Raw genomic sequence first — 22,641 nt, 5'->3', positions numbered from 1 at the left:
GATATTCCCGGGCCGGGTCACGTCGGCGGTCTGCATGGCTCTTCGCCCTCGTCCGGGCTTTCAGCAGGGCAGAGCGGGCTGTACGCCACACCCGACAGCACCTCCTGAGGTGGGCCTGGACCGAGGGAACCCCGACCTCTCCCTCCACCGCCGGAAACAATGGGGGCTGGTACCCCAAACACGCCTCAAACGGAAACTTGACTGTTATGACCGTACTCGATCCAGGCCAGATGTTGACTCCAGGCCGTCGGGTGCACGGAGGTCATACACCGCAGGGCCTGTTCCAGCTCTTGATTAGCCCGCTCTGCTTGTCCGTTGGTCTGTGGGTGGTACCCGGACGAAAGGCTCATGGTGGCCCCCAGTTCCTTGCAGAAACTCCTCCAGACTTGCGAGGAGAACTGGGGACCATGATCCGAGACGATGTTCGTAGGGATACCATGCAGACATATGACGTGGTGGACCAGGAGGTCTGCAGTCTCCTGGGCCGACGTGAGCTTCGGGAGGGCCACGAAGTGGGCCGCCTTGGAGAACCGGTCCACTATCATCAGGATGGTTGTCATACCCTGGGATGCAGAGAGACCCGTGACGAAGTCCAGGCCGATATGGGACCAGGGGCGATGAGGCACAGGCAGTGGCTGGAGGAGTCCCTTCTCCGGTTGGTGGACTGCCTTGCCCCTGGCACAGGTGGTACAGGCCCGGACATACTCCCGGACATCGGCTTCCAAAGACGCCCACCAGAACCGCTGCCGAATGACTGCCATGGTCCTCCGCACCCCTGGATGGCAGGTGAGCCTGGAACCGTGGCAGAAGTCCAAAACTGCAGTCCTAGCGTCTGGTGGGACGTACAAACGGTTAGGTGGTCCACCGCCAGGGTCCGGGCGACGCGTCAGGGCCTCCCTGACGATGTTCTCCACGTCCCACATCAGTGTGGCGACGATAGTGGACTCCGGGATGATGTTTTCTGGTGGATCCGACAGCTCCGCTCTGACTTCCTCTTCATGCACCCGGGACAGTGCGTCCGACCGCTGGTTCTTAGTCCTGGGGCGATTGGTGATCCTAAAGTCAAAACGGCCAAAAAAAAGAGACCAACGGGCTTGCCTGGGGTTCAGACGCTTAGCGGTCCGGATATACTCCAGGTTCCGATGGTCGGTGAAGACCGTGAATGGAACCACAGCTCCCTCCAACAAGTGTCTCCACTCCTCCAGGGCCTCCTTCACCGCCAGGAGCTCCCGACTGCCGACGTCATAATTCTGCTCTGCTGGGGTCAACCTGCGGGAGAAATAGGCACAGGGGTGGAGTACTTTATTGGACTCCCCGCTCTGGGACAGCACAGCTCCTATCCCTGAATCAGAGGCATCTACTTCCACAACAAACTGGCGGCTAGGATCAGGCTGCACCAGAACTGGCGCAGTAGAGAACCGGCGTTTCAACTCCCTAAACGCGGCTTCGCACCGATCCGACCAGGTGAAGGGAACTTTTGGGGAGGTCAGGGCTGTAAGGGGACCAACAACCTGACTATAGCCTTTGATAAACCTCCGATAGAAATTAGCGAAGCCGAGGAACTGTTGCAGCTTCCTACAGCTTGCCGGTTGGGGCCAATCTCTCACCGTCGCTACCTTGGCCGGATCAGGGGCGACGGAGTTGGAGGAGATTATGAACCCCAGGAAGGACAAAGAAGTATGGTGGAACTCGCACTTCTCGCCCTTCACAAACAGCCAGTTCTCCAACAACCGCTGCAGGACCTGACGTACATGCCTAACATGGGTCTCAGGATCCGGAGAGAAGATGAGGATATCGTCTAGGTATACGAAGACGAACCGATGCAGGAAGTCCCGCAAGACGTCATTTACTAATGCTTGGAACGTCGCGGGGGCATTAGTGAGGCCGAACGGCATGACCAGGTACTCAAAGTGACCTAACGGGGGGTTAAATGCCGTCTTCCATTCGTCTCCCTTCCGGATCCGAACCAGGTGATAGTCATTCCTAAGATCCAATTTAGTGAATATTTTGGCTCCATGCAGGGGCGTGAACACTGAATCCAACAGGGACAACGGGTATCGGTTGCGAACCGTGATCTCGTTCAGCCCTCTGTAATCAATGCATGGACGGAGTCCGCTGTCCTTCTTGCCCACAAAAAAGAAACCAGCACCTAACAGGGAGGACGAGTTCCGGATCAACCCGGCAGCTAAAGAGTCCCGGATGTAGGTCTCCACTGATTCTCGCTCGGGGCGTGAGAGGTTGTACAGTTTACTGGACGGATACTCAGCACCCGGGATTAAATCAATGGCACAATCGTATTGTCGATGCGGGGGTAGAGTGCCAGATCTTTGCTGAAAACGTCAGCAAGATCATGGTACTCAACAGGCACCATCGTGAGATTGGGGGGGACTCGAACCTCCTCTTTAGCAGTCACACCGGGTGGAACCGAGGATCGTAAACACTCCCGGTGGCAGGTTTCGCTCCATTGAGCCACAAGCCCAGATGGCCAATCGATCCGGGGATTGTTCTTACTAATCCATGGATAGCCCAAAATTACTCTGGAGGTAGAAGGTGTCACAAAAAACACAATCTCCTCCCTGTGATTCCCAGACACAATCAGTGTTAAGGGCTGTGTCTGGTGTGTGATTAATGGAAGAAGGGTGCCATGTAGTGCCCATACCCTCACTGGTGAAGGAAGAGCCACTAGAGGGAGCCCTACTTCTGTAGCCCATCTGCTATCAAGCAGATTCCCTTCCGACCCCGTGTCAATCAGTGCTGGGGCTTGAAGGGTTAAATCCCCACACAGGATCACAACTGGGATTCGTGCGGATTTACGTGCAGTACCCGCGTATGTGTTATGGCCCACCCTTAGCCCAGTTTCTAAGGGTGAGCGTTGGTGTTTGACCGCTTGGGGCATTGTTTCTGCAGATGCTCATTAGAGCCACAGAAAAAGCACTCTCCGCGGGCCAGCCTCCTCTGTTTTCTAATTTTATTTTGGCCCTGCTCGTGTCCATAGCTTCGTCAGCAGGGGGAGCTGTTGTCACACGGAGCATTCGGGCTCTGGAGCATGGGGAAGGCGGGGCTGCTTCGGAACGGGAAGGGAGAGGGGCGGCGCGTGCCCGGCCACGTCCTTCGTCTCGCTCCCGTCGACGTTCTTCCAATCGGTTGTCTAACCGTATAACCAGATCAATAAGCCCATCTAAATCCCGCGGCTCATCCTTAGCCACCAGATGCTCCTTCAGGACTGACGACAGTCCATTTACGAAGGCGGCGCGGAGTGCAGCGGTATTCCAGCCGGACCTCGCAGCCGCTATGCGGAAGTCGACCGCATACTCAGCTGCACTCCGACGCCCCTGTCTCATTGACAGCAGCGTCGTAGAAGCAGTCTCGCCTCTGTTTGGGTGATCAAAGACTGTTCTGAACTCCCTCACAAACCCAGTATAAGAGGTAAGGAGTCGTGAATTCTGCTCTCAGAGCGGCGTAGCCCAGGCGCGTGCCTCGCCTCGAACCAAATTAATTACATAAGCCACCCTGCTGGTGTCTGACTCGTATATCACGGGACGCTGTGAAAAGACGAGCGAACACTGCATTAAAAAGTCCGCGCACGTCTCCACACAACCCCCGTACGGCTCTGGGGAACTTATGTATGCTTCAGGGGATGGTGGGTGGGGTCGTTGAATGACCAGTGGAAAGTCTATATTCAACACCGGGTCAGCAGTTGGAGGAGCTGCAGCAGCGCCGAGTGCGCGCTTCCACCTGCGCGGTGAGAGCCTCCATTCTACGATTGAGGATGACGTCCTGCTCGGTCATTAGATCCAACCGAGCAGTAAAGGCGGTGAGGATTTGCTGCAACTCACCAATCACGCCTCCTGCAGACGCCTGTGCACCCTGTTCTTCTTTTGGCTGTTCAACTGGTGGTTGACACCCCTCGGGATCCATGACGTTGGCCGAGATATCCTGTTGGGGAAGTGTAATGACACGGACCCACAACAGGGGGCGCAAATGAACAGTCAATGGGTAGTCAAATAAATACAATTTATTGTGGCAAATGTGCACAACAGGTAGAATACTATTTTTAGACAGTCAATTACAAAAGTCAACAGGTGACGTGTGGCAGGTCCGAGGGTAGGAGATGCCTATCCAGAGAAGAGCCGGGGCCCACAAGGTTCCGCCGCCAACGAAGACCTGCAGCAAACCGAAGCCGCCAAGTCCTGAGTCCCCAGGTGGCCTCTACTTCAGCTGTCAGATCCGGTACTGCTGGCAGGAACAGAAGACAGGTTAATGGTGGGTATGTGCGCACCCAGCAGAACAATCAGCAATTCAGTTCAGTTCCTTTTGTGGGAGAATCTCCACCTCCGACACAAAAACACAGAAACGTGCAGAGACCAACTGTTACTTCTCTGGTTTGGAAAGAGGAGTGAAGTCCGTCACTCTTCTATGTCCAAAACCCAGCTCCCAGCTGACTGAAGATAACTGGTACTCCTGCAAAGGTTTTCAAAAGACAATGATACGTGCGTTCAGCACAGACATGGCTGAGAGTTTTAGCTGAGTGGTAAACTGATATCTCGGCAGAGATGTGGTGTCTCCTCCAGTCTTATATGGGATGGGATGGTGATGAGATGATTACTGACAGCTGGAAGTCCTGGCTCCTGGGTGGTGACTGCGACCTCTGGTGCCTGAAACCCGACAACAGGCAGGGCGCCCTCTGGCGTTGGCCAGCAGTACCTCCTCTTCAGGTGGCCCACATAACAGATCCACCATATAGAGTTTATTATGTCCAAAGTTTAAGGATCCAGTGACCAATTTCATATGTATTTACTTTGACTCAATAAAATGTTCAATTCAATTTCAATTTAATCGGCTTATAAAGTGCCAAATCACAACAAAATCTAAATATACGAAAACAAATACATCACAATTGTACACCTATCACAATTGTGATAAGTGTACAATTGTGATGTATTTGTTTTAGTATATTTAGTCATGGACATGATGAATATTGTTACCTGCTGGACTGTTTCTAATTTTGATTGGTATCAATGGAAAATGTATTCTGTGAATTGTCTGTGTATCGATATTATTATTATTAAGAATATATGCAGTCATATTTTTTCAATTGAAAAAAAAATCATATATTCAGGTATAATTGAAAGATTTTGGGAATAAATTTGATGCTGTTTACAGTCATTTTTTGTTATAGTGTTTTTTTTAGGACATCATATTTATACAAATAAGAAGTGTTCACTATGGTCCATGAAGTACATGAAGTATAATAAATATATTAAAAGAAGTGTGACAGTGTATGTTGCACATGAATAAAAGAATGAGGATTATTGAATAACAAGAAGTGTACGATTTTTATTTTATCATTGGGCAAAAACGCATCTGTCACATTTTCACTCTGGATCCAGCACTGCAGTAGAGGTGGACAATGCCGGGAATTTTGGTATTGATCCGATACCAAGTAAATACAGGCCCAGTATCACCGATATTGATATCGATACCAATACCAATACTGATACTTTTTCATATTTAAGCTTCATAGATCCAAAAGATCCAAAAGACCTAGGATATAATTTTGCCAAACATTGTACGTGACAACAAAATAATTTATTATCATAATCAACATTTTTGTTTAAAACAATATCACTCAACACAACTTAAAACAAAATCTCCTGAGGTAGAGGGCTGACAAACCACACTAAAAGGGTGCGCTGCTCCGTGTTGTGTGACACAGCGCAGCGCTGCTCTTACAGACAGAGAGTAGACTTTGATGAATCTGCGTGCACAGCAGTCAGTGCGTGTGGGAGAGAAAAAAAGCTTGAGTATCGATCTTTTTACACGAGGATCATTCAGTATCAATACCAGCGTTGGTATTGATATTATTGATATTAAGATCAATCCGCCCACCTCTAGGGAGCACTGCTCTTGCTTGTTTGTGTGATCAATAAGAACTTAACTTGAAATGGCAAAACTCTGTGCTCTATCATTAAGAACAATACATTTAAAAAATTGAAATAACATGACAGAATTCAGCCATGAATACAGAATTCCACCAAACTGCCAAATACAATACCAGAAGGATTTTGACAAAAGTAATAGGCTTAATTCTGAAAATGTGCTTATTTTTCATCTTTGAGGTGTTGGTGTAGGCTACTTAATTGTTTCCAAATGACAGAAGAACTGTTTAGGTCAGAGTTGCTGAGATTATTTCCTTTGAGGAGCCATGAATTAATCCCAAACTAAGGCCAACCAATGTTGGTTTTGCATGAATTGGATACATGCAATTATATTACAATGAAATGTTATTTTGTAGAAAATTAACATTCTAAATTTAGCAAAAATTCCTGAATAATACACAAAACTTTGAACTAATTTATTACTGTTATTAAATTATTGTTGTTGGGAAGCAGTGGCATTTTTGTATATAATAATGTTAAAAAATACGTTTAATCTCAAAGTGAAAGGAAATTAAGTGAAAGAATAAATTGAAAGAAAATACTAAACTAAAACCGGTTAATTAAAGACGTTTATTTGAGTTTTTGTTTTTGTTATTTTCGATAAAGTTTTCACTTATGTTTGTTTGTTTTTTATTATGAATTGCATTTTGACGTCAAAAGAAAAAAGTTCGAATTCACTCAGAGTTTTCCAACCCGTCTGCCGGTTGTCGTGTCAGATCCCGGTTTTGTTTTTGTTTTGCTTTTTGTTTTGGTTGTTTTTTTTGTTGTTGTTGCTTTTGTTTTGTTTTGTTTTTGGACCACTTTAATCACCGGAAGCAGTGTTCACTGCGTCCCGGTGTCAGGGACGCGCCGTGCGCGCTCCCGTGTCCCGATCAGGACACGAAGGGGTAAATTCGTGTTGGTTTGAACCCACGATATCGTGATCGTGATGATGATGATGGCGGTGCTGCTGCGGAACGGAGCCGAGGGCCGATTCAAACTGCGCCATGAATGACAGGTACCACAGGGCGGCCCGGGACGGATACCTGGACCTGCTGAAGGAGGCCACTCGGAAGGACCTGAACGCCCGTGATGAGGATGGAATGACACCGACGCTGTGGGCGGCTTACCACGGGAACCTGGAGGCTCTGCGGCTGATCGTCGGCAGGGGGTCGGTATGAACACCAGCTCAAGTCATTATCCACTGCTGTCAGAGTCAGACTGACCAGCAAAATATGATGAGAGGACAAAAACAAAACATACAAAAAACAAGGCACTCAGAGAGCAAACATCTGCCTAGACCAATACTTAGCCCCGCCCCACACACGTCCGAACTTTTAGGTCGGCACTAAATCCAACACATTTAGCACTGCTTGATTTTTTTTTCTTTCAATAAAGATTTCCTGAGATATTAATAAAAATGTCCAAATGCCCTATCTCACAGTGTTAAAGAGGGGGGGGGAATCAATTCTGAGATCAACCAGTTGATCCAGATCCACCCACAATTTAATGATCAACTTTATTCCTGATCACACATCTATGATCCTGATGGGTGACCTTTGATCCTGTTCTTTGATAGTGATTGTTCCCCTGTGATCTTTAGCTTTGTTCATTGTCACTCTTTTTTTATCCTGATACTGAGCTTTGATCCTGTTCTTTGATAATGATTGCTATCCTGTGATCTTGATCTCAGTCTTTGTTCCTTATCACTCATTTCTGATCCTGATTAATGACCTTTGATGCTCTTATTTCATACAGGCCTATGATCATGGTCTAGAACTTTGTTCCTCCTGATTTCTCTTCTTTGATCTTGATTGGTGATCTTTGATCCTGTTCTTTGATACTGATTGTTCACCTGTGATCTTTAGCTTTGTTCATTGTCACTCATTTTTTTTATCCTGATTACTGACCTTTGATCCTGTTCTTTGATACTGACTGCTGGCCTGTGATCTTAATCTTGAGGTTTGCTACTTCAGATTCCTCTTTTGTGTACAGATTGGTAACAGTTGATCCTGTTCTCCATCCTAATTGTTGACGTTTGAGCTCGTTCTTCAATCCTGACTGGTTACCTTGTTCTTTGATACTGACTGCTAGCCTATGTTTTTGATTTTTGTTCCTAATATTCTTCTTTGATCCTAATTGGTGACTTGTGATTCTGTTCACTGATAGCCCATCAGGTTTCACAAAAATCTGTATGGTTTGTGGAATCCTAGACTCAAGCAGAGGTGGGACAAAGTCACCATCAAGTCACTTTCAAGTCATGAATCAGCAAGTCTCAAGTCATAATGACCACCAATTGTTTGCAAGCTGTCTTGAGACTTGACTTGGGACTTGCAGATTGATGACTTGAGGATGACTTGCTAGTGACTTCGTCCCACCTGTGGACTCAAGACAGGTATATCGGGTCGAAAACTTCACTTTTTTTGGCAGAACTAAAAATAAAAATGTCTGTACACCTGAGAGTTTAATGAAAAATAATTCATATGGCAATACTAATGGGACACTAAGAGAGTTCATATGTCAAACACTAACTCTCCATGAATTTAGCATTGGATTAACTCTGACCTGATCCCAAATGCCCTCCCAGGCCTGATAATCCCATCCATTTAGATTACCCTGAGGTTTATTTCTAAATGGATACGACCCGAAATCCTCCAGAGGAGGCACCCAGGAGAACTCCTAAACAAATGCTCAAACCTCCTCAAGTGGTTCCTTTCTGCTGTTCTTATCCTCATGGGGAGGGGGTGAGGGTGGGGGACCAGGACGCTATCCCAGCAGTCATAGGGTGTGAAGCCGGGTACATCCTGTACAGGACACCAATCTGTCACAGCATCACATACAGACAAACAAACACATTCACATTTCCGGACAATTTAATGTTTCCAGTTTATCTAACCTGCATGTCTTTGGATGTGGGAGGAAGCTGGAGCAGGGAACCCACACAAACACGGGGAGAGCATGCAAAGTCCACACAGGTGGGAATTGATCCCATGACCTTCTTGCTGTGAGTGATAACCATTAAGTCACCGTGCTGCCCCGCTGTCACAAACTCATAGATTAAAACCATTATTGTGATGCCATCACAGTCTAATCAAAGGCCAAGGAAAACATGGTCCAAAAACACCTTCTTTTTTTTGTGTGTCTCAAATCCAAGAAATCTAAATGAACAATCGGAAGCACATATTGCTCAGCAGAATATTTGTGGTCAACTGGTATGAATGACTTCATAATAAACTCACAGAGAAGTCATACAGCAACAAAAATACCAGAACAGACATATTTTCATCATGCAGTGTAAAGCACACAATGATAAATTGACTGCAATGATACAACCCCAGTTCCAATGGAGTTGGGACGTTGTATAAAATGTAAATAAAAACAGAATACAATGATTTGCAAATCCTCTTCAACCTATATTCAATTGAATACACCACAAAGACAAGATATTTAATGTTCAAACTGATAAACTTAATTGTTTTTGTGCAAATATTTGCTCATTTTGAAATGGATGCCTGCAACATGTTTCAAAAAAGCTGGGACAGTGGTATGTTTACCACTGTGTTACATCACCTTTCCTTCTAACAACACTCAGTAAGTGTTTGGGAACTGAGGACACTAATTGTTGAAGCTTTGTAGGTGGAATTCTTTCCCATTCTTGCTTGATGTATAACTCCAGTTGTTCAACAGTCCGGGGTCGCCGTTGTCATATTTTGCGCTTCATAATGCGCCACACATTTTCAGTGGGTGACAGGTCTGGATTGCAGGCAGGCCAGTCTAGTACCCGCACTCTTTTACTACAAAGCCACGCTGTTGTAACACGTGCAGAATGTGGCTTGGCATCATCTTGCTGAGATAAGCAGGGGCGTCCTTGAAAAAGACGTTTTGACGGCAGCATGTGTTGCTCCAAAACCTGGATGTACCTTTCAGCATTGATGGTGCCGTCACAGATGTGTAAGTTGCCCATGCCATGGGCACTAACACACCCCCATACCATCACAGATGCTGGCTTATGAACTTTGTGCTGGTAACAATCTGGATGGTCTTTTTCCTCTTTTGTCCAGAGGACACGACGTCCATAATTTCCAAAACCAATTTGAAATGTGGCCTCATCAGACCACAACACACTTTTCCACTTTGTGTCTGTCCATTTCAAATGAGTTCGGGCCCAGAGAAGGCAGCGACATTTCTGGATGTTGTTGATGTATGGCTTTTACTTTGCATGGTAGAGTTTTAACTTGCACTTGTAGATGTAGCAACGAACTGTGGTAACTGAAAATGGTTTTCTGAAGTGTTCCTGAGCCCACGTGGTAAGATCCTTTACACAATGATGTCAGTTTTTAATGCAGTGCCAGCTGAGGGATCGAAGGTCACGGGCATTCAGTGTTGGTTTTCAGCCTTGCCGCTTACGTGTAGAAAGTTCTCCAGATTCTTTTAATCTTATGATTATATTATGGACTGTAGATGATGGAATCCCTAAATTCATTGCAATTGAAAGTTGAGAAACATTGCTCTTAAACTGTTGGACTGTCTTTTTCGTGCAGTTGTTCACAAAGTGGTGATCCTCACCTCATCTTTGCTTGTGAACAGTTGAGCCTTTTGGGGATGCTGCTTTTATACCCAATCATGACACTCACAATTAGTGTCCTCAGTTCCCAAACACTTATTGAGTGTTGTTAAAAGGAAAGGTGATGTAACACAATGGTAAACATACCACTGCCCCAGTTTTTTTGAAACGTGTTGCAGGCATCCATTTCAAAATGAGCAAATATTTTGACAAAAACAATAAAGTTTATCAGTTTGAATATTAAATATCTTGTCTTTGTGGTGTATTCAATTGAATGTAGGTTGAAGAGGATTTACAAATCATTGTATTCTGTTTTTATTTACATTTTATACAACATCCCAACTTCATTTGAATTGGGGTTGTGCATTCCATCTGAATCAGAAGCACCAATGAGTTTACAATGATGCCTCACATTCACACACATCAGAGTGTTGCCATGCAAGGCACTGAACTGCACACCGGGAGCAACTGGGTGATAATGGACCTTGCCTAAGTGATTTTCCAATCTGACAGGGTTTTGAACTAAGGATCCTCTGGTCTCAAGCCTAACATTTAACCACTAGACCATCATCAGCCCTTTGATACCTTTGATTGATAAATTACGTCATCTTTAAATTGTACATCACAATAGGTAGGGAATGCAGTCTTGTCCCAAGTGAAGGAGTTCATTTTGGGGTCTCCTACTGGAGCTGTTGTCCCCGTGACCTGATCCCAGATAAGCAGTTGAAGATGAGTTGCGTATCTTTAAATTGTCCACAGTTGCCCAGTCCAGTGCAAGTGTATAAATTGTTTCTTTTGTCTGAACATCAGCAAACTACTTTTTACAGTGATGTAAAACAGAGCAAGGTCTTTGGGTCCTCTGCCTTTGAGAGAAGCCTGGGAAGAGATGATGGAGCTACAAGGTGCCAGGACAGAGGTGTTTGGAAAAACCAAAGAATGAAGGTCCAAGTCTTCATGGGCCGGGTGCTTCCTGTTTCACTGTACCGTTGTCATACTTGGATACCAACCAGTGACCAAAGGCAACACGCTGATGTTTTTGGTACTGGGTGCCTTCATAGGGTTCTTGGGGACAGTTGGAATGACTTTGAGGCAGCTATGACATTTTGGCCATGTGGCACATTCCTCTGGCTATGATTGAGCACACCTGGATCACAGTCACCTGGGTGTTTGCCCGAGGCGGTTCTCTGTTTCCTCAGTTTTCTGTTGATTGACAAATGGGATAATCATTTAATTACTTCGGGTCTAATTCTGCAACATCACAATGAGACACAGATGGATCAGATTTAAAAAATGTGACAACGAAACAGGTCGAAGCTCATTTTTCCAGCACATCTTCTGGCTGGACTGTTTGCACAGCCGGCAGATAAATGGGCCCTTTGTGACAATCTGCTTAACAGAGTGAAGTTTCAGACACGCAACAAATCAAGGAAGACTTCCTATGTCTCAAAAAATAAATAAATAAACCCACAACTTCCCACGGAATGAACAAACACTGGAGAGTGAAGTATTCTGCTGCAGATAGCAGAAAACTGATCCTGATTGACATGTGGATTTAAAATGATTAAAAGCTGCCATAATATTTCACAGACACACAGGCAATCAAGACACGTTTAATGATGCCGGACAGTTTCATGGGAACGATGTCGTGTTGAAGTGTATGGTGTTAGTGAGTGTGTAGCTCACAATGTGATTTTTAAAAAAGCAACCATGGGAGGGGAAAAAATATGAGGTGACCAGTTGCTACTTTGGTCAGAATGTTATGAGGAAAGATATAAATTATGAAACATTAAAGATTCAAGTTCCATGGCTCCAATCTATGACAAGCATATTGTATCTTTTGAGTTTCAGACTGTGATAAATACGTACGTCATCTGGAAATAAAATTTTAATGTGCTGTTCTGTTGATGACTGTTTATCTCTTACGTTCAGTTCTTTTATGATTTCTCATTTATTTCAGTGTGGGGTTAACGGTGTTCTCTGCCTTGGTCACTGGTGAACTCGACAAACTCATCAGTGAGAGGTTGAAGGGGTTGCAAACCCACCCCATCCCCAATCCCAGAGTTGCTGATCAAAGGTGTGATAAAATATAGGAAATAAATCTGTTGTATGCAGAATAATTACTACAGTGCACAGTTCAGTTCATTTAATGGAAGTCACTGTCCTCAGAAGATTTCCAGTGTTTAAAAAATAACGCAATGCTAAAATACCCTCGGCTGTATGGGCATTGTCTTCTTTATAATTTGCAGTTGTTTAATTGGTATCCCAGTGCAAAGTGTGTGCATGTGTGTGTATATATATATATACGAGGGCTGTCAATAAAGTTACGGTCCTTTTTATTTTTTTCAAAAACTATATGGATTTCATTCATATGTTTTTACGTCAGACATGCTTGAACCCTCGTGCGCGTGCGTGAGTTTTTCCACGCCTGTCGGTGACGTCATTCGCCTGTGAGCACTCCTTGTGGGAGGAGTCGTCCAGCCCCTCGTCGGAATTCCTTTGTCTGAGAAGTTGCTGAGAGACTGGCGCGTTGTTTGATCAAAATTTTTTCTAAACCTGTGAGACACATCGAAGTGGACACGGTTCGAAAAATTAAGCTGGTTTTCAGTGAAAATTTTAACGGCTGATGAGAGATTTTGAGGTGATTCTGTCGCTTTAAGGACTTTTCACGGTGCGAGACGTCGCGCTGCGCTCTCAGGCGGCGTCGTCAGCCTGTTCAAGCTGAAAACATCCACATTTCAGGCTCTATTGATCCAGGACGTCGTGAGAGAACAGAGAAGTTTCAGAAGAAGTCGGTTTCAGCATTTTATCCGGATATTCCACTGTTAAAGGAGATTTTTTTAATGAAAGACGTGCGGACGGGTCCGCGCGTCGGGACGCAGCCGCCGCGACGCTCCGCCACAGGAAAAACACCTCTGTTGAAAGCCTTAAGGACAAGTTGGAACATGTCCTGCCTGTTAAACAATTTCTCATATACTCACTCCACTGAAAGCCATCAAAAGCCGCCTGGATTTTACAAATGGTTATCAACACGGAGGTGTTTTTCCTGTGCCGCCGCACCGCGTCGGCTGCGTCCCGACGCGCGGACCCGCCCGCACGTCTTTCATTAAAAAAATCTCCTTTAACAGTGGAATATCCGGATAAAATGCTGAAACCGACTTCTTCTGAAACTTCTCTGTTCTCTCACGACGTCCTGGATCAATAGAGCCTGAAATGTGGAGGTTTTCAGCTTGAACAGGCTGATGACGCCGCCTGAGAGCGCTGCACGACATCTCGCACCGTGAAAAGTCCTTAAAGCGACAGAATCACCTCAAAATCTCTCATCAGCTGTTAAAATTTTCACTGAAAACCAGCTTAATTTTTCGAACCGTGTCCACTTCGATGTGTCTCACAGGTTTAGAAAAAATTCTAATCAAACAACGCGCCAGTCTCTCAGCAACTTCTCAGACAAAGGAATTCCGACGAGGGGCTAGACGACTCCTCCCACAAGGAGTGCTCACAGGCGAATGACGTCACCGACAGGCGTGGAAAAACTCACGCATGCGCACGAGGGTTCAAGCATGTCTGACGTAAAAACATATGAATGAAATCCATATAGTTTTTGAAAAAAATAAAAAGGACCGTAACTTTATTGACAGCCCTCGTATATATATATATATATATATATATATATATATATATATATATATATATTTGTTATTTACATTAATTATTAACATTCTATTCACTTACTTACAATTTGTACTTGTTCAGTAAAGCTCCTCTATCAATCAATCAGTCAATCATAAACAGTATTTACGTTTATCAGCTTTTGAGAAGCGTGGAAGTTAGCTTTCAGTTTGCGGAAATCAGCGTGCATCCTGACGTCCACAGCATGTCTTCTAAATCGCTCCAGAGGTGCTATCAGGTTACAAAAACAGCATTATCAGTTTTAGAAGTGTTTATTTCTCGGTAGCCTTTACATAATATATGGTAAAGAGGTTACATTTGCACACAAACAAAAGGTTTGCAGCTAGCCTGTGACGTCACCATGCTAATGTCCGCAAAATGTCTTGTAAATCTCTTCAGAGGTGCTATCAGGTTACACAAACAGCATTATCAGTTTTAGAAGTGTTTATTTCTCGGTAGCCTTTACATAATATATGGTAAAGAGGTTACATTTGCACACAAACAAAAGGTTTGCAGCTAGCCTGTGACGTCACCATGCTAATGTCCGCAAAATGTCTTGTAAATCTCTTCAGAGGTGCTATCAGGTTACAAAAACAGCATTATCAGTTTTAGAAGTGTTTATTTCTCGGTAGCCTTTACATAATATATGGTAAAGAGGTTACATTTGCACACAAACAAAAGGTTTGCAGCTAGCCTGTGACGTCACCATGCTAATGTCCGCAAAATGTCTTGTAAATCTCTTCAGAGGTGTTATCATGTTCCAAAAACAGAGTTTTCAGTTGTAGAAGTGTTTATTTCTCACTAACTTTTACATAATATATGAGAAACCTGTATATAAACTCAAAAAACAAAGCTGTTTTGGAGAGACCAGCCACTGATGTCGCAGTACAGCTCTACTCTGATTGGCTGTCACTCCTGCCACTCAAAAAAAAAAAAAAAAGAACAGATTGAAACAGAATGTGACTTTTTAACATCTTAAAATACCTCTTAAAATAGGTCACGGTTAGCCATCTTTGAACTTGTCCAAGGTCTGTGTCCCAAGAATGTTCCCTGTGAATTTGAAGACTCTGGCAGACGGACGCACAAATGGATGCAAAACCTTCGTACCCGTATTTCTGTGAGAATCAAAAAGTCTGTAAAATGTCAATGGAATTGACTGGCGCTTTATATGGAAACTTACGGTAAATTTGATCCCAGCCTCTCTCCTGCTTTTCAGCAATGAGCTGACAGACACGAGTTGACAATACAGAATCACTCTTATCTCATTGGTCGAGGGACATGAAGCTCGCAAGAAGATACCAGCGTCATGAGCCGACGACGGTCGCTGGACGACAATAACAAATCAGCATGGCTGATATCGATGCAGACACCGACACTGGCACTGCAGATAAGCCTACGGACAGCAATGTCTGTAACGTCGTTACTACTCCTCCTAAAAAAAAAAACTAACAAAAAAGAATGCAAAAATACAGGGGAGAATGAGAAAAGGAAAATGGCTGGGTGGAAAAGGTGTGCGACAACAGCTATAAGTATTGTAAGTATTGTTTACTTTTCAGACTTTATTTTTTGCACTTTTTATTACACTAAATGTGTAAATGTGCACTGTTACATTGTTTTGGATGATGCAAATTTTCAATTGTTTTTTTTTTTGTTAATTTATACAATTTTAAGTTAAGCAATAGCACTACAGAGAGATTTATTTTTAAATAATTTATTTAATTTTATGCTTTGAAGCAGGACAGAATGTTCATATTGAAATTGTGAGTGAAAATTTATTTTGCACTAAAAATAAATTGCTAAATAATAATTTGTTTTCCACGTGTTCATATCAGAACAAATGCATGTATGCATCTACTTAAATTCAGGGTCAAGTCAACAGTCAAATGGTTAAAAATCATTTCACACAGACGCTGAGAAGGGTGAAGGCAATGGTCGGTCGGCCCTGGTGGTGAGGTGTCCCTTATTTATTTTTCAGAGAGTTGGCAACCCTAGCAATACCTGATGGCTATATTTGATGGCCTCGGGTAAAAATCACTTTTTCCTCAATACCTTTGACTCAAAGAGACCTAGAAAGCTCATCTCAAGTACATATCAGTCGCAAATCAGATTGCTATGTGCTGAATTGTATGTGACATCATCATGATGTTACTTTGTGCAGCCAAGTGCATGTAAATCAGAAAATAGTGCCATATTCTTAAGTATATATGATTGTTGAGACTATGATTCCTCTGAAAGCTGTTTTTTCCTCTGACGTCAGGTTGGAAATCACATTTGAATGGTGTTAGTTGCTGTCCCATTCGGATCTGGCAGATCTGTCCCACATGAGCTGTGAAAACCTCACAACGCTGCCTATCAATAATGCATCTGCAGTTCAGCAACAACGTCACATCCAACTTATCAAATATTTATCAGCATGTTGGTGACTGCTTTTGAGGAGGACACAAAAACTACACACTAAGGGCCACTTCACACATAGTGCAAAGTTGGTCGAAGTGCGCATGAAGAAGGAATCATGTGCAAAACGTGTAAAATCACGCCTGCCTTGAATGCCGTGTACACCTGTTGCTACAACTATTTGCACACACCAGTGGCTGAAAGACAGAGTGTGCGCTGTGCAAACCCATCGATTCCTTTCAAGGCAGGTGTCTGCCAAATTCCAGTTGACACGCACGGACATCTAACACCGCTCATTTGGCACTTAGAAAATGTGTGGCCATTCACACTCATGGCATGACAACAGTCTGCAGACAATCACTGTCGTGCTGGCAGTGAAATTTGTCTAAGTTCCCCACGAGTGTGGGTTTGGTGTGTGCGCTGAACTGACAGGAGGTGTGTCCGCCCACTGTTTCGGCTGTGGAGAGCTGTCATTCTGGACATCCCAGCTGATCAACATGTACTATGTTTGGACAGACATGGACTAACAACTGGCCACTGTGACACGCGTGTGTCTGCTTGTTGTCATCACGTGGACATAAATAAAAATATATATCGTTGTGGCAATATATACTGTGAGCAGCAGCATGTGCATGCGCCCTCACTGCCAATTGATAGGCTGCCCCCAGGCTGAAACGAACCATCAGACCAGAACACACAGCGGGTGATCTGACTTTCACATCACCCATGTGAGCTCTGTTCAATATGACGCAGTGTCAGGCACGCCGTCCACAAGGCACGCGTGTTGGGCAGGACATGGACGTGGGCTGGCAGGACACGCGCCAGCAGATGTGGACATGACAAAAGCGAACTGCTTCTCATTCATGTCATTTCATGACTGTACAGTAGTGTTCAAAATAATAGTAGTGCTATGTGACTAAAAAAATTAATCCAGGTTTTGAGTATATTTCTTGTTGTTACATGGGAGACAAGGTACCAGTAGATTCAGTAGATTCTCATAAATCCAACAAGACCAAGCATTCATGATATGCACACTCTTAAGGCTATGAAATTGGGCTATTAGTAAAAAACGTAGAAAAAGGGGGTGTTCACAATAGTAGTGTGGCATTCAGTCAGTGAGTTTGTCAATTTTGTGGAACAAACAGGTGTGAATCAGGTGTCCCCTATTTAAGGATGAAACCAGCACCTGTTGCTCATTCTTTTCTCTTTGAAAGCCTGAGGAAAATGGGACGTTCAAGACATTGTTCAGAAGAACAGCATAGTTTGATTAAAAAGTTGATTGGAGAGGGGAAAACTTATACGCAGGTCCAAAAAATTATAGGCTGTTCATCTACAATGATCTTCAATGCTTTAAAATGGACAAAGACGCGTGGAAGAAAACAGAAAACAACCATCAAAATGGATAGAAAAATAACCAGAATGGCAAAGGCTCACCCACTGATCAGCTCCAGGATGATCAAAGACAGTCTGGAGTTACCTGTAAGTGCTGTGACAGTTAGAAGATGCCTGTGTGAAGCTAATTTATTTGCAAGAATCCCCACAAAGTCCCTCTGTTAAATAAGACGTGCAGAAGAGGTTACAATTTGCCAAAGAACACATCAACTGGCCTAAAGAGAAATAGAGGAATATTTTGTGGACTGATAAGAGTAAAAATGTTCTTTTTGGGTCCAAGGGCCGCAGACAGGTTGTGAGACGACCCCCAAACTCTGAATTCAAGCCACAGTTCACAGTGAAGACAGTGAAGCATGGTGGTGCAAGCATCATGATATGGGCATGTTTCTCCTACTATGGTGTTGGGCCTATATATCGCATACCAGGTATCATGGATCAGTTTGGATATGTCAGAATACTTGAAGAGGTCATGTTGCCTTATGCTGAAGAGGACATGCCCTTGAAATGGGTGTTTCAACAAGACCATGATCCCAAGCACACTAGTAAACATGCAAAATCTTGGTTCCAAACCAACAAAATTAATGCCTCGCAGATGTGGAGAAATCATGAAAAACTGTGGTTATACAACTAAATACCAGTTTAGTGATTCACAGGATTGCTAAAAAAGCAGTTTGAACATAATAGTTTTGAGTTTGTAGCGTCAACAGCAGATGCTACTATTATTGTGAACACCCCCTTTTCTACATTTTTTACTAATAGCCCAATTTCATAGCCTTAAGAGTGTGCATATCATGAATGCTTGGTCTTGTTGGATTTGTGAGAATCTACTGAATATACTGATACCTTGTTTCCCATGTAACAAGAAATATACTCAAAACCTGGATTAATCTTTTTAGTCACATAGCACTACTATTATTCTGAACACTACTGTATGTCTGTGACCATGGGTTATCAACAGAGGAACAGACGTATCATATTTGTATTGCCCACTTGATAAGAGGGATTCAGTATAAAATGCTGTTTTTTTTTTAATGATTTTTTTTTTTTTTAATACCTCCATCTCTTTGTTGATTTCAGGAATTTTCCCCGCAATCTTTACAGGCCAGTGACAGTAGCTCAGTGGTAAAGTTTCGGGCTGGCAGTCAGTGCAGGTATGAATCCCGTGGGAGATATGTTTTTTTGTTTTTAATTCCACAACAACGGTGCAACGTAGTGCCACAGGTACCAGCTGGTTTTTATGTTTTATTTATTCCACATAAGCGGCGCAGTGGTTCCACACATACCAGCTGGTTTTTCTTTTTTATTTATTCCACATCAGCGGCGCGATGTGGTTCCACACATACCAGCTGGTTTTTATTTTCTATTTAATCCACAACAGCGGCGCGATGTGGTGCCACAGGTACCAGCTGATTTTGATGTTTTATATATTCCACGTAAGTGGCGCGATGTGGTTCCACACGTGTCAGCTGGTTTTAATTTTTTATTTATTCCACATCAGCGGCACAATGTGGTGCACCTCGCACTGTGTTCCTGCTCGAAAGACACTGTCACGTGCACAAACCCGTGCAAGCCTGCCCGTCGGCGTAATGTTTTGTGGTGCGCTAATTCGAACTGTTTCGCTGTATTTGGCCAAACTTCGCACTATGTATGAAGGGGCCTTAACAGTAGTAAAAAGTAAGCAGGGTTTTTCTAAGGTTTTTAAATCAAGAATCAGAGACATTAGAAACAAATAGGAAGTCAAATGTGGCCTTTCAAAACATTAGAGATTAGATTAGATTAAATTAGATTAGATAGAATTTTTTTGATCCTTTGGGAAGACTCCCTCAGGGAAATTGAGGTTTCAGCAGCATTGTATGGCAGCATACAGGGTAAGAAGCACACAAAGTATCAAAAGTGAAAGTAAAAAAAAAAAACAGTTTGAAAATCATATAAATACCAGACATACTGATGAACAGCTCCTGGCTGGCTGGTTGGCATACCATCACATTTCACTGTGTATGACTTTGAATGCGACATTCTTTCATTCGGCTTTGCACTTGTTTGTGTTCCTATCTAGTTTCAAGTTGTTCAGTATTGAGTTAAGATGTTTGTAATAACATTTTTACCGCCTCTTTTTGTTTTTTATTGGCAGGATTACATAAAACCACTTTACAACAAACAGTTACATGTAACTTCAAACGCGCACACACATATCGGAGAGAAGCTGCAGGATTCTATGAATTTAGCACCATGTTATTTGATTTCTAGAATGTTGGCCGCTGTTAAATAATCAGAAAATAACAGTTTATTTCTATGCAGAAATGCACAAAAATTTAAATTCCATGGTTTTTGTTTTATTACTTGTTTACATTTTTTTTAAATAATCATAAATACATTTGGGGTCATTTTAGACTTTATTTAAAAATGAAAAATCAAAGGTATTTTCATCTATTTCATCATAGCCGGCCTGCAGTAACTTTGAGGCTCACCATGGTGCCGAGGCCCACAGTTTGGGAATTACTGCAAGATATTACTACATTTTGGAGAGATGCAGGGGTGGTAGCCAAGTGGTTAATACACTTGGTTTCAGTGCAGAAGGTTCCCGGTTCAAATCCCACCCCTGCCACATTTCTCCATGTAATGTGGAGTTGTGTCAGGAATAGGGTTGCCAACTCTCTGAAAAATAAATAAGGGACACCTCACCGCTGGCCGGCCGACTGACCATTGCTTTCACCCTTCCCAGCGTCTGTGTGAAATGATTTTTAACCATTTGACTGTTGACTTGACCCTGAATTTAAGTAGATGCATACATGCATTTGTTCTGATATGAACACGTGGAAAACAAATTATTATTTAGCAATTTATTTTTAGTGCAAAATAAATTTTCACTCACAATTTCAATATGAGCATTCTGTCCTGCTTCAATGCATCAAATTAAAAAAATTATTTAAAAATAAATCTCTCTGTAGTGCTATTGCTTAACTTAAAATTGTATAAATTAACAAAAAAACAATTGAAAATTTGCATCATCCAAAACAATGTAACAGTGCAAAACAATGTAACAGTGCACATTTACACATTTAGTGTAATAAAAAGTGCAAAAAAATAAAGTCTGAAAAGTAAACAATACTTACAATACTAGCTGTTGTCGCACACCTTTTCCACCCAGCCATTTTCCTTTTCTCATTCTCCCCTGTATTTTTGCATTCTTTTTTGTTTGTTTTTTTAGGAGGAGTAGTGACGACGTTACAGATATTGCTGTCCGTAGGCTTATCTGCAGTGCCAGTGTCGGTGTCTGCATCGATATCAGCCATGCTGATTTGTTATTGTCGTCCAGCGACCGTCGTCGGCTCATGACGCCGTTATCTTCTTGCGAGCTTCATGTCCCTCGACCAATGAGATAAGAGTGATTCTGTATTGTCAACTTGTGTCTGTCAGCTCATTGGTGAAAAGCAGGAGAGAGGCTGGGATCAAATTTACTCTAAGTTTCCATATAAAGTGCCGGTCAATTCCATTGACATTTTACAGACTTTTTGATTCTCACAGAAATACGGGACAAACTGCGTCCCGTTTCAGGTCAATACGGAACGCACACTTTTATTTCCAAATAAGGGATGATTCCGTTTTTCAAGGGACGGTTGGCAACTCTAGTCAGGAAGGGCATCCGGTGTAAAACTTGTGCCAATTCAACATGCAGATCCACCTTGGATTTGCTGTGGCGACCCCGAGTGCAAACAAGGGAGCAGCCGAAGGGTCTTACTATTACTACATTTTGGAGAGATACTATTACATTTTAGTGTGGATTAGAAATGTCAGAATTATTATTATTTTTATTATTATGTTGTTTATGTGGTTGGGGTTTTTTGTTGTTGTTGTTGTTTTTGTAAAACAAACATGATAGAACCAATTTTAATAAAACTTGTTGTGAAAGTTGGAATAGATGTCACTGCATTTTGGGTCTGATATATAAATACTGGAGCAGAGGAATTTGAATAAAAACCTTTGTGTATTTCATGTGTATACAACACCAATTCCAATGAAGTTGGGACATCGTGTAAAATGTAAATATAAACAGAATACAATGATTTACAAATCCTCTTCAACCTATATTCAATTGAATACACCACAAAGACAAGATATTTAATGTTCAAACTGATAAACTTCATTGTTTTGTGCAAATACTTGCTCATTTTGAAATGGATGCCTGCAACACATTTCAAAAAAGCTGGGACAGTGGTATGTTTACCACTGTGTTACATCACCTTTCCTTCTAACAACACTCATCAGCACATCCTGTACAGGACACCAATCTGTCACAGCATCACATACAGACAAACAAACACATTCACATTTCCGGACAATTTAATGTTTCCAGTTTATCTAACCTGCATGTCTTTGGATGTGGGAGGAAGCTGGAGCAGGGAACCCACACAAACACGGGGAGAGCATGCAAAGTCCACACAGGTGGGAATCGATCCCATGACCTTCTTGCTGTGAGTGATAACCATTAAGTCACCGTGCTGCCCCGCTGTCACAAACTCATAGATTAAAACCATTGTTGTGATGCCATCACAGTCTAATCAAAGGCCAAGGAAAACATGGTCCAAAAACACCTTCTTTTTTTTGTGTGTCTCAAATCCAAGAAATCTAAATGAACAATCGGAAGCACATATTGCTCAGCAGAATATTTGTGGTCAACTGGTATGAATGACTTCATAATAAACTCAC

General features: G+C 43.1%; 2 protein-coding genes across 3 annotated transcripts in view; one reads left to right on the top strand and one right to left on the bottom strand.

Moving 5' to 3' along the window:
• otop2 (otopetrin 2) overlaps positions 1-15,374 on the bottom strand; it is a 28,265-nt gene extending 12,891 nt beyond the window's left edge. Inside the window, exons 1-2 of the mRNA XM_034191308.1 lie at positions 15,329-15,374; positions 15,133-15,263 (exon numbers count right to left, since the gene is read on the bottom strand). The gene's annotated coding sequence lies outside the window, so the exon portion shown is untranslated. The remainder of the gene's footprint in view (positions 1-15,132; positions 15,264-15,328) is intronic.
• ush1ga (Usher syndrome 1Ga (autosomal recessive)) overlaps positions 5,785-22,641 on the top strand; it is a 30,767-nt gene continuing 13,910 nt past the window's right edge. For both annotated transcript variants that reach the window (XM_034191309.1, XM_034191311.1), the window contains exon 1: positions 5,785-7,089. In XM_034191309.1, the coding sequence (XP_034047200.1) occupies positions 6,926-7,089 (164 nt within the window). In that variant the 5' untranslated portion in view covers positions 5,785-6,925. The remainder of the gene's footprint in view (positions 7,090-22,641) is intronic.

The sequence above is a fragment of the Thalassophryne amazonica genome, chromosome 16, assembly GCF_902500255.1.
Source record: "Thalassophryne amazonica chromosome 16, fThaAma1.1, whole genome shotgun sequence".
Classification (NCBI taxonomy): domain Eukaryota; kingdom Metazoa; phylum Chordata; class Actinopteri; order Batrachoidiformes; family Batrachoididae; genus Thalassophryne; species Thalassophryne amazonica.
This window is presented reverse-complemented; position numbering and strand designations above follow the sequence as displayed.